Source organism: Chenopodium album, chromosome 27 (assembly GCF_948465745.1).
Source record: "Chenopodium album chromosome 27, dcCheAlbu1.1, whole genome shotgun sequence".
Taxonomy (NCBI): Eukaryota; Viridiplantae; Streptophyta; class Magnoliopsida; order Caryophyllales; family Amaranthaceae; genus Chenopodium; species Chenopodium album.
This window is the reverse complement of record NC_137860.1, coordinates 32,733,625-32,750,277: the sequence shown is the minus strand read 5'-3', so window position 1 is coordinate 32,750,277 and position 16,653 is coordinate 32,733,625. Positions and strand designations below refer to the sequence as shown.

Genomic DNA, 16,653 nt, shown 5'->3' with positions numbered 1-16,653 from the left:
GGACATACTTTGTGTACAAAAGACATGTTTATATAGTACCATAAAGTCAAATGTATAAAAGATCATACCTACATACCTAATTTTAGGTGCTTACAAATCATGTAAGAACTTGTACTTGATAAAGAAATTTAGAAATCATGTTAGCCACATCTATATGCAATCATTGATATCACAACTCTTGATTCTTGTAAGGTTGAAATTAATGGCTTAATGATGACAAACACATCTCATATTAGAATTTTGAACCTAGTATGAACGTTAATCACTAGATAATTGCTAGTGTCAAATTATACCCAAGAGTATGTTCATGTGTTTCTAAAAATAAATTTATAAAAATTCGAGTTTCACCATTGCATTAACATAAGGACAAAAGATTTTGAACACTGTTTTAAAGAAAATAAAGAAGAAATGTTTAATTAGGCAATTACCGTTTCCCTATTTGAGGCAACTATGATTTTTCAAATAATTTACAACATACACTTTGTTATAGAGATGGAAATGAGCCGATAGGCATGAAATGGTTCAACTCGACACAAATCCGTTATGAATATGACGAGCTAGGTAGCGCTTTAATTCACTTATGATTAATTGACATGAGCCTAACGCAACACGAATCTCTTAAAAAATTCATCCACTTAAATACGAGATATGCTGACACAACATGTGAACCTACACGACACGGCACGTGTCTATCTTTAGTTGGCCGACCTAAACTATGACTCTATGAGTAGAACACAATTTCAGCACTCCGCGAAACCTTAATATTCTCCCCTTTTCCCCGCCTCTCTCTATCTCTCATTCGTTCTTTTTCCCCCAATCATCACCGGAACCCTAGAAATGTCAATTACCAACCACAGAATTTTGTCGAGCTTCACGGCCAACAAATTATCAGCTACCATTTTACACCACCGCAATCAAACACCGGTGCAATCAGTTTCAACTGCTTTCGACCGGAATCCTCCGGTTCAAGCAACGGAAGTGACCGGTCCTCTGCCGTTGGATTGAGCCTTAGTTCTCGTATTCACGCCAAATTTGAAGCGCTCGTATCGCTGAAGAGCTAAAAAGGTTAGTTATTTTGATTTTTGCTTTAGTTTTTAATTTTTTGATTTTAGAAATTGTGGATGATTGAAGATATAGATATAATTGAATTGTGTTGTTTGATGAATTGGATGAAGATTGTGATATAATTTGAGGCACTTTTTGACCTTGTTGTCTGTGAAGCATTTCATCGAACAGTTTGTGTGCATTGCTGAAACTTAACAATTTGTATTTAACGAGGATAGATCGGGACTTGATACAAACTATAGGCTATTTTGGTTAATAAGGATAGGATCAATCTTTTGTGGAAGGTGCAAGTGAGGAGTTGTTGTATCATTCTGGATATAATGTATGGTTGGTGCACCCCCGCCCGGAAAGAACATTTGGAATATTTAAAAGAACATGGGCGAGAAAAAGAACATTATAGATAATTATAAAGAACGTGAGTATAATATGTTCTTTAAGTTTGATTATTATGTTCTTTAATGTATGTACATTACACACACACACAAATTCAATCACCCGAGTAACCAGGAAAAAGAACATGTTCTTTAATATATTATCATGTTCTTTGGCTAGTGGTGATCAAAGTTAGACCAACCCGGCCCGATTTTGGACGGGTTTCGGGCAGAAATTTTTTCACCCCACAAATCGGGTCGGGCCCGTAAATTTAATTTTTTGGGCAAGTTTTGGAATGCATTTTTACGCATTTTAGTTGATTTTTTTTTTACTCAGCCCGAAAATCCTGCACTACCGGACCACTTTGGGCGGATTTGGGCACAAAAACTGTTAAATTTCGAAACAATATGAAATGGGCCTTGGCCAACCCGAACAAGGAGGAGGAGAGTTTGGGCCACAAACAAGGCTTTGGAGCTTCCATACTAAAACCAATTGGCAATAGTAGGAGTTACTCCTCTACCTTATAAAGTGGAACCACCTCTCCTCTTTCTCCAATGTGGGACACTCACAAGTGATACACATTGGGTTCCAACACTCCCCCTCACTTGTGAGTGTCCTTAGAATTAGAGCACACTAGAAGGTACAATATAAATCCTCTTTGGGAATGAACATCCAATAGAGGCCCCTTAACCAGTGGCTTGACAAATACCCAGTTATAAACAGCCCAACAAACCTGGGCTCTGATACCATGTTAAATTTCGAAATAATATGAAATGGGCCTGGGCAACCCGAACAAGGAGGAGGAGAGTTTGGGCCACAAACAAGGCTTTGGAGCTTCCATACTAAAACCAATTGGCAATAGTAGGAGTTACTCCTCTACCTTATAAAGTGGAACCACCTCTCCTCTTTCTCCAATGTGGGACACTCACAAGTGATACACATTGGGTTCCAACAAAAACTTTGGCCCGACCCGAGAAGTGAGCCGCTTTTTTAACATTGGCCCGGCCCGCCCAATGGTCACCTCTATTTGTCGAACACAAACATGTTCTTTTTTGTCAAATATAATGTTCTTTTTCAAACACGATTAACCACCCAAGTAACCATGAAAAATACCATGTTCTTTTTGTAAATATTTTATGTTCTTTGTAATGTCATGTTCTTGTCAAACACAAACATGTTCTTTTGTCAAACAAAAGGTATGTTCTTTTTCAAACACTAGCATGTTTTTTTTTTTTTTTTCCATGTTCTTTAAAATTTGTCTATTGTTCTTTCCGGGTGCACCACATGGCACCCGGGTGCACTATACTATTTTCATTCTGGATAGTCGATACTCGATAAATGCTTCACTTGTTGCAGTACTCCTAAGACGTGATTCTGTTTAGTGGTCGAGTCGCTAAGTAGTACAAAGGATGAAAGCAGCAGAAGTTGAAGAAGTGCAGAGTGTAGGAAAGCAGGTACTTACTTGTCTTGTTGTTTGGTAGCATAGTCTTAGGGAGTGATCAGGCAGATTGATCTTCCGTATGCGAGGATTATTAACATCATTTTTGTAATGATAGTGCTCTTCCAATGGTTACATTGGCTGCTCTAGCCGATAATATAGCTAATGTAGGTCCCCTACTCCCCTGAGTGTATGATGCGCTCACCTAAGCCTTATGGTATCAGATAAAACATCAAGGCCAATAGTCAGGCTTCTCAAGCCCACACTCAAGCTCACACTAAGGGTGCTTTTGGTATGAATATTGGAAATTTAGTGGAAAGGGAACAAATAAGGAGAAGAAAAGGAATCATTTATCCGTTACTTTTTCATTTGTTTGGTTTAAACATGGAAAGGAATCTTTTAGGCCTAACTCTCTTTATTTTTGTTTGAGGATGGTAAGGAATTGTTACATTAGCTTTTAGAGAGGTAACAAATGGGTGGAAACCATTACCCTTAGATAATGGTAATTGTTACCCAAGCATTCTAACCAAACACTTGGTAATGGTTTAATTGAATCCGTTTTCAACCCTAAAAATACTCTTACCAAACATGCTCTAAGTGTGCTTAGGTGTAAGTAAAAGAACTTATATAGGGCCCTTGAAGAATTGTTTTCGGCTGGCGCCACTGAATCTGGGATGATATGTTATGCCATCAAAAATCTTAGAAACACTAGGGGTGACAAGCCTGTATTGCCAAGTGGCAAATTGGCCTGCCACTTAGACTTCCTAATCATCTCGTGAAGCTACAAGTACCACTCATCATACCTTAATAACCATCATACCAATCATTACGCTGCTAGGATTTGTAGCTTTTAGATTGCGCTTTTATCTGTGGTCATTAACTCATTATCACTTTTAGAATCTTTTCCATGAAGTATTTGTAAAGATATGATTACAAGTTATACAAATTAACGTACCTTATTCCATGATCATATTGGACATTATACAAGCTATACACATCAAGCTGTTAGATGGTCCGATAATTTTAGTTTTAGAGAACCATATGGTATATATAGGCCTTATTGTCTTGTTATATTGATCATCATGCTCTCGAATCAATGGGCCGATGGTGGTAAATTTAGTTATCTACTTTTTGGGGGCATTTTGGTGACGTTTGAATTAGAAGAAGTTATAAGGTACATCCGTACATATAATGTTTGTGGTTGTTGGGTTGACATTGACATTTATAGGAAGTAAAAATTTCTAGGAAGTGGGAGGAAGTAGATTTTGGCTCTAAAAATCACGGGAAGATTGCAATTTCTATTATTGAATTCCACCTACAATGAGTGACAAACCCATCTGTACATTTTACTTTCAAGTAAGAAAGGCGAACTTTCAATCATTGAGGCTCATGTCAAGCGATGTGACAAAGTTTTACACTAGGTGTCACTCCTTACCGTAACCCTCCTACTTTATTCAGGCTTGTGACTTGCAACGGAAAACCCATTGGCGGAGTTGGGGAACCTCTTGTTATCAAACTTTTTTCTTCAATATTTGATATTTTGATTCAATTCCATCTAAGATTCCCTGCTTCTCAACTTTGATGAAATTCTGACTTCTGATCCAAAGCTTCAAGTGGCTAACTCATTTAGTTGATCTTCTGGTATGTTTGTCATACTTCCAAAGCAAGTATAGATCACTGAATCAATTTCTTTTTCATTAAGCCATCTTGCATCATTCGAGGACTATGATTTGCTCTATTCGATATGCCTATGTATTATCTCCATCACCTTTTATAGTAAATTCAACATAAGCTTGTTCTAACTCATACAAGCTTTTCATCATCACCCCATTAGATGTTTACATTTTTTTTTGGTGCATTTAGGAATTTTGGACCTTTTTTTTGTTTGTACAGAGGAAGATAATGCTGGGAATTAGTAAAAACAGAGAGTTTCTAGCAGGCTATTATGTGTATTGCAAATCAGAGTAGTTCACAATTCAAGGCCTTCTTTCGAGAGGAAGGATCTCTCCAAAACAAACTTCAACAATATTTTCTGGATGCCTTCTCCCTAACCCATTAGCTCTATGTAATACAAAAATTAAGCTAACAAACCCAAGCAAACAGCTAATACAGGGAATCTAAGTAACAACCTAATAACAAACTTATTTCAGAATTACTGCTATGCCCTTTCCCCAAAACTGATTTCATAACAAACTTCCAGCTCAGCTCATCAAGCGTTTTTCTGTTTAATTTTGGGCCTTCTCCTTGCACTCTGGGCTGATCCCTTGCAGATCGTTCTGACTTTTCTAACTTGTTATTGTGAGGTAGATCACTAGAAATTTAAAACAATGAAAATATTTGATTTGAAGAAAAACTTCTTGTGGGGTTTGTAGTGAAGTATACTGTCCATGATGCACTCAATGAGAAAAGTAGTAACTTCCACGGAATGTTAATAGTGTAATGTTGTGATCAGCTACTAAACAAGTGGGGTGGAAGTTTACTGTTAAGTCTTCAATTGGGTGCTGAAGGTGGTCAGTAGCTTTAAGTATTTTGAGTATTATATCTGTTGATATGATAGAATCTGCATTTTTATATCCTTCTGGTAGCATAGAACCCTGTTTCTAAGGAAGGGCATTTCTTTTTAAGGAGGTTGATTTTGATGCTGGTTTTTTGGTAGTTCTTTTAAAAAAGGAAACGATCTTGGCTGGTGTGGTTATTATTCCCGATTCAACTCCGTGATTGATGAATAGGATAGCTTTGTCCTTGACTTTCTAGCTCGGATCATATAACTTGGAGCCATGAAGGGAAGGAGGAAAACTATATGAAGCTAACCTTGTTCCAAAGCCATTTTTTGGGATATGTTTAACTCTTTGGCATGTTATGATCTTAAAGTTCGCCTTTCTTACTTGAAAGTAAAATGCTTTGTTTGCTAAATTTGGCCTTTTGAAATCATAGGTCTTGATCCATAATCTACTTGGTTCATATTGGAATATCTAATTATGTGATTTTCCATTTGGCACCATTGTACTTTTGGTACCCTATTTTTGTTTTTATTCCACATGGTACCGTTGTACTTTTGGCTTATTTTCTACTATAACATCAGTATCAGTTTAGGGCATTTATCCCCAAAACTTCGAACATTCTTTGCGCAAAATAAAAAGAAATATGCAAATTGAGTTGGTCACTCCTTCCATCTCTACCCACTAGTTTGTCACTTTGCCAACCAAACTTTCCCATTAAGTGATGAACATGCTCGCTGGATCTTCCTTTTCGTGTTGACAGTCTTGGTGCTAGATTCATCCATGTTTCTCAAACCACTGCATTTTATATTCTCTCTTGCACTAATGTCCACGGCCCACCCTTTTGATCACTGACTGATTCTTATTTGATCTTGGTGACAAGGCAGTAAATTATGATAGCCACACCAATGCTTTATTATCACCTCAGGTAGGTAACTTTTTACTCTCTGCATTACAATAGGTCTTCAGTAAGTTCAGCTAATTATGATGGTCACACCAATCACTACAAGAAATAGGTCATTTTGCGACGGAAACCTTGCAACGGACTACAATTCCGTCGCAAAAAGGGTTAATTTGCGAGGGAATAAATTCCGTCGCAACTTTGCGACGGAAACAAACTTTTGCGACGGAAATTCCGTCGCAAAGTTTGCGACGGAATTTATTCCCTCGCAAAAGTTTGTTTGCGACGGAAATAATCGTCGCAAAACAATATTAAAAAAAAAAATAAAAAAAAACATTTTGCGACGGATTCTGCGACGGAAATTCCGTCGCAAAAAGTTTTTAAATTTTTTTAAAAAAAACTGAAGTTTCGCTGAAGGAGAGAGAAAAAGAAAACGAAGAACAGAAAGAGGAAAGCGTAGAGAGAGATAGAGGAAAGCGTAGAGAGAGAAAGAAAATCCGGCCACTTCACCGCCGCTGTCGCCACCGGAACGACCGGAATCCGGCCACTCACACCTACTAACGCCCACCCCCTCCGTTCACTCCCACTCACGCGCACTCACGCCCACCCACGCCACCCCCTCCGTTCAAGCCCACTCACGCCCCTCCGTTCGCCGGCGGTGTGCAGCCACCACACCACCCTCCTTCCGGCAGCCGGATTTCCGCCACAACACCCTCAAATCCCGGTGAGTATTCCACTATCCCCCTTTGTTTTTGTTTTCAATTTAATTTTAATGTAAACCCTAACTTTTTCTAATTATGTTTTTTAATTTAATTTGTAACTAAATTTTATTATTTAATTACTTGTGTTTAGTGTAGTGTAGTTTAATTTATATTGCAATGTTAGAATTAGTTTAATTTTTAAGATATATTGCAATGTTAGAATTAGTTTAATGTATGTTAGTTTAGTTTAAAATATATGTTAGATTAGTTTATAATGTATGTTATTTTAGTTTAAAATATATGTTAGTTAGTTTATAATGTATGTTAGTTTAGTTTAAAATATATGTTAGATTAGTTTAAAATATATGTTAGATTAGTTTAAAATATATGTTAATTTAAAAATACATGTTAGTGTATGTATGTTTATTTGAATGTGGGTAATTGTGTGTTAATTATATGTGTTTCATCACTTGCTTTAGGACCTAGTGAACCTATATTGCCACTTATAAACAATTTCAAGCCTCAAACTCAAGTAACTATGTTAGTTAGGTGTATTAAGGTCAAAAATAGGTTCATTAGATAACAAATGTGAGAAATAGGCAAGTTAGAACCAAAAACGCCCCATTTTCACCCAATTTTCCTAGTTTTAGGACCTAGTGAACCTATATTGCCACTTATGAACTATTTCAAGCCTCGAACTCAAGTAACTATGTTATTTAGGTGTATTATGGTCAAAAATAAGCTCATTTGATAACAAATGTGAGAAATAGGCAAGTTAGAACCAAAAACGCCCCATTTTCGCCCATTTTTTCTAGTTTTAGGACCTAGTGAACCTATATTGCCACTTATAAACAATTTCAAGCCTCAAACTCAAGTAACTATGTTAGTTAGGTGTATTAAGGTCAAAAATAGGTTCATTAGATAACAAATGTGAGAAATAGACAAGTTAGAACCAAAAACGCCCCATTTTCACCCAATTTTCCTAGTTTTAGGACCTAGTGAACCTATATTGCCACTTATGAACTATATCAAGCCTCAAACTATTGGTTCTCATTCTTTATTTTTATTTCTGCATTGTATATCCTTTGTTTGTTACAGGAGGCGTACCAACACAGACAGGAGGAATCAAGAACCCAGGGTTCCCAACTGTCTGAAAATGAAATTTTCTTTGAGGCGGCTGGTGGTCGTAATAAGAAGGGTCGTGTTAGAGGTCTTGGTGTTGGTGCTGACTTGTACTACGGCACATCTAGGGGACGAGGATCGGGTTCTTCCAGCCAATACGTACCGTCGGTCATAACTCAAATGCAGGAAAACTTCCACAAGGAGTTGAATGAGAGGGTGGAAGCAATTGAGAGCCAGATCGATAGCCGTGTGGCGGAACAGCTCGATGCTCGAGTGGAGGCTCGAGTGGCAGAACGGATGGCTGAAATCGAGAGGAAGAACAAGGAGTTCTTAGAGGAGTTAGCCAGTAGATTTACAGGATTGACCACTCCTTTCACTTGTTCTACGATTCAGCCTCAGATTCGAGACCTTAGGAACGACCCGGGTGGTGGTGGTGGTGGTGGTGCAGGCCAAGGACAGCCAGCTTGTGTTTAGTTAGGTGTCATTTTTCGATTTTTGTATATGGATGACATTGTAGTTTAAAAAATTATATCATGTACCGTACTTGGTAGTTACGGCTACGTGTTGTATATATTTGAATTATGTTAGGGCGTGGACTTTTTGACTGAAATTATTTTAAATGCACGTATTTTATTAAACAGGATTGCATGAATACAGGTTCCAGGAAAACAAAACAAAATACAAAAAAATTAAACAGGATTGCAGGAATACAGGTTCCAGGAAAAAAAAAACAAAATACAAAAAAAAAAAAAATTAAAATTACAATAACTTTGCGACGGAATGTAATTCCGTCGCAAAATGGAGTATTTTGCGACGGAAAAACTTCATTTTGCGACGGAATTACATTCCGTCGCAAAATTTGTGACGGACTATTCCGTCGCAAAAGAATCCATTTTGCGACGGAAATACATTCCGTCGCAAAATTTGTGACGGAATATTCCGTCGCAAAATGATTCCTCTTGCTACGGAATTTTCGTCGCAAATGTTGTTTTCAGCTACAACTACCTTTCCGTCGCAAAATCCGTCGCAATTCGTTTTGCGACGGATATTCCGTCACAAAAGGACTGTTTGCTACGAAAGTTTGAGCGACGCCATGCCTGTGACGGAAATCCGTCGCAAAGTCACTTTGCGACGGAATTTTGCCAGTTTGCGACGAATTATTTCCGTCGCAAAACGGCCCTTTTCTTGTTGTGAATACACCCTGTTGTATACACCTTCCTTTTTTACAAAGTTCTTTTCATTTATTAGAGATATAAAGACCTAAGGAACAATATTAAAATAATGTAAGTTGGTATATGTGATAATTATTTGAGGAGAGAAAATAAGAACAATGGTCCCAAAAAATAGGCCAAGTTAGGCTAAAATTATAGTATCTCCTTGACAAAAAAGGTAAATAGTAAAAGTTGAAAATTGTCTACCTATTTCTTGTTAAGGGTTGTTATGTGTTTTTTTTTTTTTTTTTTTTTTTTTTTTTTTTTTTTTTTTTGAGATAAAACGCCGAGCAATATATTAATCAAGGAAGAAGTGTCCGAGAGTACATAGGGAGAAACCTCGCTAGAACAATGGTTAACCTAGACTTGCTCAACTCCAATTGGCTTAAGCTTAGCAAGATGGTGGGCAACGTTATTGCCATCACGTTTTACATGAGACCAAGAAAATAAATTAAACTTGCTACTAAGAGAGAGGATGTCTTCAAGCACATTATCAAAGTCAATAGTAGATCACCCAAGCCTTTTGGCAAGCGTGGCAAGCTTCACCGCAAGCACTAGCGCCTTCCCTTCTGCTATCACTAGGGGCCAAGTGGCTTTAATTATGCAAGCAACCACAAACAACACAACACCTTTGTTCATCTGAAATTATGTTTACTAAATCTCTATTATATTTCTTTTTTAAATTTACTGATTTTTATCGAATTGAATTTTTTTTATTTGAATAATCCTTTTTTTTTTTTTTTTTTTTTTTTTTTTTTTTTTTTAAGGTAAAGGGAATAAGGCCTTAGGGTAAGTTTATCTCAAGATTAAAACTTATACTCCAGACTCTGCCACATCAGATTTCCACTAACTTTTAGTTACTTTTTGGAAAAATTGCTCGGAATAATCCGACCTTTGGGCCGTCCGCTGAAAATAATCCCACCTTTGGATTATTTTTAAATAATCTGACCTTTATACCTCTTCCGCTTTAAATGGTCCTAACAGTCATCCAACTTGTCATTACAAGTTACTAGACAAGTGTTAGCCAATAATTGGTCCAAAAAAAATAGAAATAAAAATAGGAAAAAAAATAAAGTTAAAAAAAAATAGAAAAATAAAAATAAAACCAGCCCAGATTCCGACAGCCGCCCTGCCACCGGCGTCCCTCCTACGCATCCACTATCTACCTCCGCGATTTCGGCCATTAACTCCCTTCCTCTTCCCGATTCCGGCCATCCCCTACATTCCCCTCTTCGTTTCCGGCAGTCACCCCATCAATTCTATCCTCCCCGATTTCGACCACCCCCCTTCCCTAGCCCACCACCGAAACGACAAAACCACATCTCCTACCTAGCCCAATCGCGTCGAAGCCCACCTACTCCCCTCCCTATGTCCCGAAGTCCCACCACCTCCCCTTTCCTAGTCCCGAAACCTCAAGCTAAGGGAGGTGGTATTTTGGCGATGTTTCGATTCTCTTGATGGCCATGATTGTTCGGTGCTAGGAATGGGTATGGATGGGGTTTTAGGTGGTGGGCTAGAGAAGGGGGCCGGGACGGTTTTGGTGGGTAGGATGGGTGGGGAGGTGGTTTCGGTGGGTGGCTGTGTGGGGAGGTGGTTTCGGTGGTAGGTTTGCCGGAGAGGGTAGCCTGGTTTTTTTTGTTTTTTTTTTTAATTTTTAATTTTTAATTTTCAATTTTTTTATTTATTATTATTTTTTAGTTTTTGACTAATCACGTGGTGACATGTGTATAAACAATCCTAAGTCACAAGTGGTAACCTGTTTAACCGGTTTCAAGTTACTTGGGACCTTTGAGAACGGATTGGGTATAAAGGTCGAATTATTTAAAAATAATCGAAAAGTGGGATTATTTTTAGCGGACGACCCAAAAGTCGGATTATTCCCGACAATATTTCCTTACTTTTTTTTATTATTCAGACTCATACAAGACTTTCTCTAATTTCACACATTATTCCAAGACCTACTTTAGATTTACTTATTTAATTAATATTTATAACATTAATTTATTTATGTATTTATTTCATTTATTAATTATGTTTAATATGGTGAGTTGACAACTCACTATTGGACAACATAATTATTTTTATCCTTTTGTATAGTCTTATGATGGGTTTTAGAATCCAAAACTCATCTCAAGACTATATGTAGTCTTGGTAGAGATTATTGTTAGAATCTTGCTCAAGACTTGTCTAAAGACTCATCTAAGACTAGGGATAAACTTACCCTTAATTTCGATTATATTCTAGTCTATAAATTACCTAAATTTATATGTCAGTCAAAATGTAACACTTAAAAAATGGCGAGAGTTGTAAATTTCTAGGACCATAAAAAAAATGCTGTATGAAGTAGTCATTAGATTCATTTACATCCCGTCAAAAAAAAAAGATTCATTTACAGGTTAAAAATTTCTCATTAGTTTTTTTTTTGTTCTATTTTTTTAATGAGTATATTATTTTTTACTAGTTAAAGTTAAATAGTCTTATAAAAAAAAAAAAAATAAAAACTTTTTGCACTTCCTTAATGAGAGTCTATTACGGATTACTATTTTAGAATGTCTATTTGAAGCCATTTAAAGGAGTTGGCAAGTGAAACAAAAAAAACAAAAGCCTTGGTTAAATTTTGATATTGGTGAGTCGAGAACACCTGAGAATTCTCATGTATGATGTTTGTATGTGGGTGGGTGGGGACGTGTAGCGGTGTAGTCACTATCTTGATTGTAACTTTAAGGCAATTATGTTGGAGATATTTTTTATAATAATAATAATTATCGATTTATTGAGATTTTGTTGGGGACTTGGGGAGTAGTGAATACTTGTATTTTTTTATGAGGAGTATAGTGGCGGGGCTGGCCGGTGCAAGATGGGCGATAGCTCAAGGCCCTCAAAAACAAAGGTCCCCGAAAATTAGTATATATATATATGTTTCACTAATAATTACATACAATGGAAGTTGGATTAATGATTTTGTTGTTCTTATGATAACCTCAAGACTAGGGTTCAGTTTATTTTTTGCTTTTTAATTTTTTACCTATAAATTGAGGCCCAAATTATGAAACTTAAACTGTTAAACAGGGCCCCAAAATTGTAGACATTTCTAGCCCCGTCCCAGGCGGAGTACCTAGTAATTTGTCTTAATCTTCCCTGTTATTTTCATCTATCTTCCATGCTTTTATATTGTGTCTATCCTCCCTCTTCTTTTCATCAAACTTCTGATATCCCTGAGCTTGTTGGAGATTACACTAATCTCATGGCCTGGTTAATATAACACGTATTTTGTGTGTAAATGTGTTGACAAGTACAATTTGGAGTGTCCACAAAATGTCTAAGAGATAGACTTGTCAAGTCATGATCCAACGCGGATTCAAACTTAACCCAATTCGACCCATTTATCAGTACGGAGTATTTTACTATTTTGTAATGATATTATGTTTTTACATTTTTTTTTTTGCACGACTCGAAACCTAACCTAAGCCCGACTTGTTGATTTGAAATAGTGGAAATATGTTTTCATCACAAACCACCAAAATATATACAAACCAAGTACATGCTCATTTACCAATAATGGTCAATGAAGACAAATACTTTCTCCATTTTTTGATTATTGCACCACTTATTTTAAGGAAATTCCATAAATATTGCACTATATCCATTTTAGGAAACAAAAAATATCTTTATTCACATTGCAAATACCTTATGCACCTTTACTTTTAACACTTAATTATTTAGTTAGTGTTTATATCATATGGATTATTTTGTATTTTACCTTTTTTTTTTTTTTTTTTCTCTTTTCCTACTATGATAAAAAAGTGTGCCCAACTTCTATGGTGCAATAATAAAAGAATGGAAAAAGTATGATAATTGTATTATGACATCCTTCATCTTACGCTAAAGAAATATTGATATAATCTAACATGATTCATGAATCATGAAAACATTATTCGTGATTCATGAAGAAATATTTATATACACTAACATGATTCATGAGGATTCTTGACTAAACACTCTCAACTAACTCAGATTATATTGGGAAATAACGTCACGTGTTTTTTTTTATTTGGTAGGTTCACTCACTTTTTTGGGACATAATGTCATCTTTTTTTTTTTTAAATTTTTTTTTATTTGTTAGGTTCACTCAATTTTAACTTTTATAATAATCACTTCTTCAAAAACTTTTCATTTTCTGATCTTTTAAAAATTAAAGCAGTAAATTTCACCATCACGTGCTTTTTTACTCTTTGCATAGGAAGACTCTCAATTTCTTAATTCCCGTAAAAAATAAGAAACGATCACAACTTAAGAGACAGGGAGTATTATCATGTGCTTACTTTCTCTCCATTTTTCTTCCTTGCTCATAAATGGTGGCCCTAGTTTGGTACAGCCCGTTATTAACCCAAACCAACGCTTGTGACCCATCCAACAAATGGTTTACATCCATGCTTGAGCACTATTCTCCATGTTGGTTTATATTCAGTAGGCTAATGATAAAGCATCGTCCATCCTATAAATATGAAGTCATGAACATTATTTGAACTTGCAATTAGTTAAGCTCCAAACCACAAATAATAAAAAAAAAAAATAAAAAAATGGTGAAAGAGGCAGAAGTGAACTTCATCTCGTACTGCTTCATCCAGCCAGATCCCGAGATTGTTAGTGAAGTCTTAAAGAAACCTTACCACTTAAGCCCTATGGACCTTGACATGCTATGCTATGATTACATGCAAAAAGGTCTCATGTATACCAGACGTTACAATGCAGGTTTTCAAACTGAGGTTTTCCTGCAGAAACTTAAACACTCCCTTTCTCTTTCTCTCCTCCATTTCTACCCACTAGCTGGCCGCTTTGCAACCCAAACTTTCCCAGATGAACATGCTTGTTGCATCTTCCTTGATTATGTCAACAGCCCTGGTGCTAGATTCGTCCACGCTTCCCTAGACTCTACTGTATCTGACATTCTCTCCTGCACTGACGTTCATCCCATTTTCAGATCTTTTTTTGATCTCGGTGATAAGGCAGTTAATTACGATGGCCACACTAATGCTCTATTATCACTCCAGGTAACTTATTATTACTACTGTTACTACTACATACAGTATACAGGAAGTCTTTAGTTAATTATGGCCACGAATTGCTTGACTCGCTATTATTAGTTAATCTTGTCAAAAAAATAGTGCTCACTCCCTCCGGTTCTGTTATCTATTTTTATTTGTTCCTTAGTTTGGTTACAATTCCTCACTCACCCATCTTAGATTATTAGTATATTTTGACAACTTAAACACTCTCTTTTCTACCTTACACTTGAACAAACCGTATTTACAATTTTGTTTAGTGTTATTTATACTGTATGTATCTCCTAATTTTTCTTACACATAAGTACATAACCCACTTGCTTCTCTTTCTTACCCTTTTTGGTTTTTGCTGTTACGATAGCCACATTCTTCATATAATTCCAAGGCAATTATGTAAACATAAAATCAATCAATCAATCAAAGCTTTAATCCCATAAGTGGAGTCGGCTACATGAACCAAATTTAATTATTCCGTGTAGTCATCGACATAAATCTTCATTCTCTATCCCTTACGATCTAATGCTTCATACTCATGTAAATCCATATACTTCATATCTTTTCTAACTCTTTCCAACCAAGTCAATTTCAGTCTCCCTTTGTATACATAGAGATCTATTTAAAAAAATAAAAATGTATACATAGAGATCTATTTTTAAAAAAATGAATACATGGAGATATTTTTACATTAATTATTGAGGTATTGTTTGGGGAATGGGAAGCATATGCTTTCTTATATACCTTATACTTTGTCTCTATTACAACCTATTCCTACCTTTTCTTTCTATGGAAATTATGATCCCTGTGTTCTAGTTATAGGTTTATAGCTATGTGTTACATAAGTACTTCAAAAGGGTTATCCAATTTGAAATTAGGTACGAGTATAAAAGTGGTTAAATATGGTTTTCCAATCATGAAGTACTAAAAAGATTTATGAGTAAAATCATGAAGTAGTTTTCGAATTTTTTCTGCTCTATATTGTCGCCTTTTGTCAATTAGTTTATATATAGAGTACATGAGTAACATTACTATAACATGTAAACATTGTATAGGTTACAGAGCTTGTAGATGGGCTATTCATCGGATTTTCCATCAGCCATTCAGTAGGGGATGGCACGTCCCTTGAACATTATATCACCACCTTGTTAGAGATTTTCAACTCTGTTGGTAACAAACTGCAGAATGGGGAAGAACTAACCTATGCTACCATCTCTAGGAAACCAATCTTTAAGCCCCTCTTTCCTGATGGATATGGCCCATTTCTTAAGCTACCATATGTTGAACCATCTGAGCTTTTGTCCTGGAAAAATCCTGCCCCCATTAGAGAGAAAATATTTCACTTTTCAAGAGTGTCAATGTCAAGGCTCAAAGCCAGAGCAAACAACAACATACATAATGGAGGAACCCATAAAAATGAAATTTCTACTTTCCAAGCGTTGTCGGGGCTTATTTGGAGGGCTATTACCCGAGCTCGAAAACTAGATCCTGAAATGGAGACTAACTGCTCTCTAGCCGTGAACTTGAGGCCTCGTTTGATTCCCCCACTTCCACAAGAATACTTTGGGAATTATTTCTCCAGGATTAAGGCTAGTTGCAAAGTTGGGGAGCTCTTAAACAGTGACTTAGGCTGGGGTTCATTGTTGCTTCATGCAAGTGTAAAAAACATGGATGATCAAACAATTAATGAATCTATTAGGAAGTATTGTGAGGCTCCATCTATAGGCCAACTTGCTAATGATTCCGCATTCTTTGGGCCTAATCATGTGAAAATTGTTGGGTCGCATTGGTTTAATTTGTTTGGGAATGAATTTGGAATGGGGAGGCCCGTAGCTATTCGTTCTGGAAAGGGAAACAAAGTTGATGGAAGAGTGGCTGCTAGTCAAGGAAGTGGAGGGGAAGGGAGCGTTGATCTAGAGGTTTGCCTTGTGCCTCTAACTATGAACGCTCTTGAAACGGATGAAGAGTTTATGAGTTTTGTTGCTCTAGGTTAAGTCCTTTAAAGATCTAGTGTTCGTGTTAGGATGCAAGCCCAATAAGTCTATTATGCATCTGACGGATTTGTTGTTGTGTCGCAACGTGATTAGAGTTGGGAGTATGCTGCGCTCTGGGCTGGAAAGTGCTATGATCCACTCAGCCTGTGTTTTTATGGTTTAGGTGTCTGTCTTTTAGTTGTGTGTTTGCTACTGGACTACAGTTGTGTTTTTGCTACTGGGCAATTTCTTGTGGGTTGCAAATTTAGCAAGTAGCAAGTTAATTAATCTGTCAAGGTTAGCGAAATTTGACCA

The 16,653-nt window shown here is 36.5% G+C and overlaps 1 protein-coding gene across 2 annotated transcripts; it reads left to right on the top strand.

Annotated features, from left to right (window-relative positions):
• The first annotated feature begins 747 nt into the window (after positions 1-747).
• On the top strand, positions 748-16,608 carry LOC145620866 (uncharacterized). 2 transcript variants are annotated; one of them, XR_014108309.1, is made up of 2 exons: positions 748-1,065; positions 14,290-14,352. XR_014108309.1 is itself a non-coding variant. In XM_081675587.1 (2 exons), the coding sequence occupies exon 2, from the start codon at positions 15,724-15,726 to the stop codon at positions 16,357-16,359; it is 636 nt and encodes a 211-aa protein (XP_081531713.1). In that variant the 5' UTR covers positions 748-1,065; positions 15,421-15,723; the 3' UTR covers positions 16,360-16,608. The 2 variants fall into 2 exon arrangements, 1 of the variants encoding a protein (XP_081531713.1); XM_081675587.1 differs by lacking the exon at positions 14,290-14,352 and adding an exon at positions 15,421-16,608.
• The last annotated feature ends 45 nt before the right edge of the window (positions 16,609-16,653 follow it).

Coding starts and splice junctions, on each gene's coding strand:
- LOC145620866 (XM_081675587.1), top strand. CDS start 15,724: ATGTCAAGGCTCAAAGCCAGAGCAAACAACAACATACATAATGGAGGA.